We start from the raw sequence: 1,822 nt of genomic DNA, 5'->3' as shown, positions 1-1,822 counted from the left end.
TCAGGTGAACATGTCCATGAGCAAGGCACTGACACTGAAACCACACAGGTGTTTTCTGTCTTACCTTCACTAGCATGAACCTTTTCATGGGCTCCACCCACTCCAGCAGGACTACCCCTGATTGGAAGGCGCCTCCCAGGTACTTATGACCTGTGTAGGGGTTCCTCACTATGGGGAGAAAAGGGAAGAAAGGGTCAAAGGTCACCACTGTCCAAGTGTCCTGGGCTGAAATCTGATGGTTTCCACCCTACGTTCACCTGAGACATCACCTGTCTACACCTGTCTCAAGTGAGATAAACTACCTTACAAAAGTCTTACCTGCAGAACAGGTGAGCTACACTCACTGTGAGACAGAGACCAAACACATTAAACTAAGGTGAGAATGGTGCATGATGGGAAACAGTGAGTGACTCACCAACGCAGCCTTTCAGACAGCCCTTAGTGTCGGGAATCTTCTGAGAGACGGAAAACTTCCTGGAGACGAAGACAAACAGAAGGAGACGCTGTGAGTCTGAGACGACCAATCAGCTGGTGCTCCATCGCTCCATGTCTCTGGGTGTCCTCTGTGTCTTCCTGCTGTCTGCTGGTTCTCAGTCCTGACTGATCAGGACGAGGCTTATGGCCACACCCAGACCCACTGTCACATGATGGCAGGTGGACCTATGTAGATTTAAGGTATTCTACAGTAGATTTAAGGAGGTCTAGAGCAGACCTAAGTTGGTCAAGCATAGATTTAAGGTGGAACCTACATGTTAACCACCTAGAGACAGTCCAGCTGCCTCTTCAGTTCTGGACAGGACCACTACAGGACGTGGACTGACTGTTGGCTGTTTATAATTTGACTTCATTAACCCCCTGTCTGACACCAGACCATGTGCATGTGTTACATGTTTTTAGCGTGTTTGTTGGCTGAACTGACCGGGGCAGGATGCGGTCCGGCAGGCGGTGAGTCGGGATGGAAACTGGCAGCTTCTGTTTGTGTCGAGCCTGTTCGAACAGACCGCACAGACTGTGGCAGGACAGCTGAGAGGCTTTACCTGCAGATGAGACTCGGGGTTCAGAGAACTAAGTGAGGGAGGAGCAGTAATTCAGTAAACACGTGTGTGTGTGTGTGACTCACCTGAGATGGAGATCAGAGTGTTGTTCATCACATAAACCCAGGTACACCTGCGAGGAAACAACTGCACACACAAAAGTCTCAGTCACTGATCTAAGGTCAGATACCAACACCTTGAAAACTGGAGGCTGCAGCGTGGAACCGTTGAGTCAATGGAACATTCAAAACGTACAGGAGAACGCTATGTTCATCTCTGTCAGAGAAGAAGATACAGGATCACACATGATCCAGGATCAGGGTGGTCAGGTGGGTTAGGGGTCAAGGGTCAGGCGGATCAGGTGTAGAAACAGTAGCGTGTCTCACCTGCTCCATACAGTTCTCATGCAGCTCGTTCAGGTTCAGGGTGTAAATTCCCTCCTCAGCTCCAAATATCAGATACTGGTCTGAACACAAAGACACAAGCGACTGAGACTCGTCTCGTCTGTGTCTCAACAAATGACTGAAAAAATTATCTATAGAAAATGAAAATCCTGAGATGTATTGTTTAATTATGTAATTATTTCAACAGGCTGAATGATGAATAGAAACAGCAGCACAGATGTCTGAGGTCAGGGGTCAGTACCTCTGGTGTCGGGGTTGATCCAGGAGGCAGCAGAGTGAATCTTCAGAGGACAGCCGTTAAAAACCTTCGAGAAACAAGCTCCCATCTGAGAAACAGCAGAACAAGTGAGACTCTGTGTGTGTGTGTGTGTGTGTGTGTGTGTG

The 1,822-nt window shown here is 48.5% G+C and overlaps 1 protein-coding gene across 1 annotated transcript; it reads right to left on the bottom strand.

Annotated features, from left to right (window-relative positions):
- Window positions 1-10: 10 nt before the first annotated feature.
- LOC111667135 (mitogen-activated protein kinase kinase kinase kinase 3-like) lies at window positions 11-1,813 on the bottom strand (the record flags this gene model as incomplete). Its single annotated transcript, XM_023422730.2, has 6 exons — window positions 1,680-1,813; window positions 1,421-1,500; window positions 1,121-1,181; window positions 920-1,037; window positions 416-474; window positions 11-168 (listed from the first exon to the last, which is right to left on the bottom strand). Coding segments are annotated over exons 1-6 (561 nt in total), but the record flags the coding sequence as incomplete, so codon positions are not given.
- Window positions 1,814-1,822: the final 9 nt, after the last annotated feature.

This window comes from Seriola lalandi, unplaced genomic scaffold (genome assembly GCF_002814215.2).
Source record: "Seriola lalandi dorsalis isolate HSWRI2012SDOR001 ecotype SW California unplaced genomic scaffold, Sedor1 jcf7180002003304, whole genome shotgun sequence".
NCBI classification, from domain to species: Eukaryota; Metazoa; Chordata; class Actinopteri; order Carangiformes; family Carangidae; genus Seriola; species Seriola lalandi.
The sequence above is the reverse complement of the archived record's forward strand: the minus strand, read 5'-3'. Positions and strand labels throughout refer to the sequence as shown.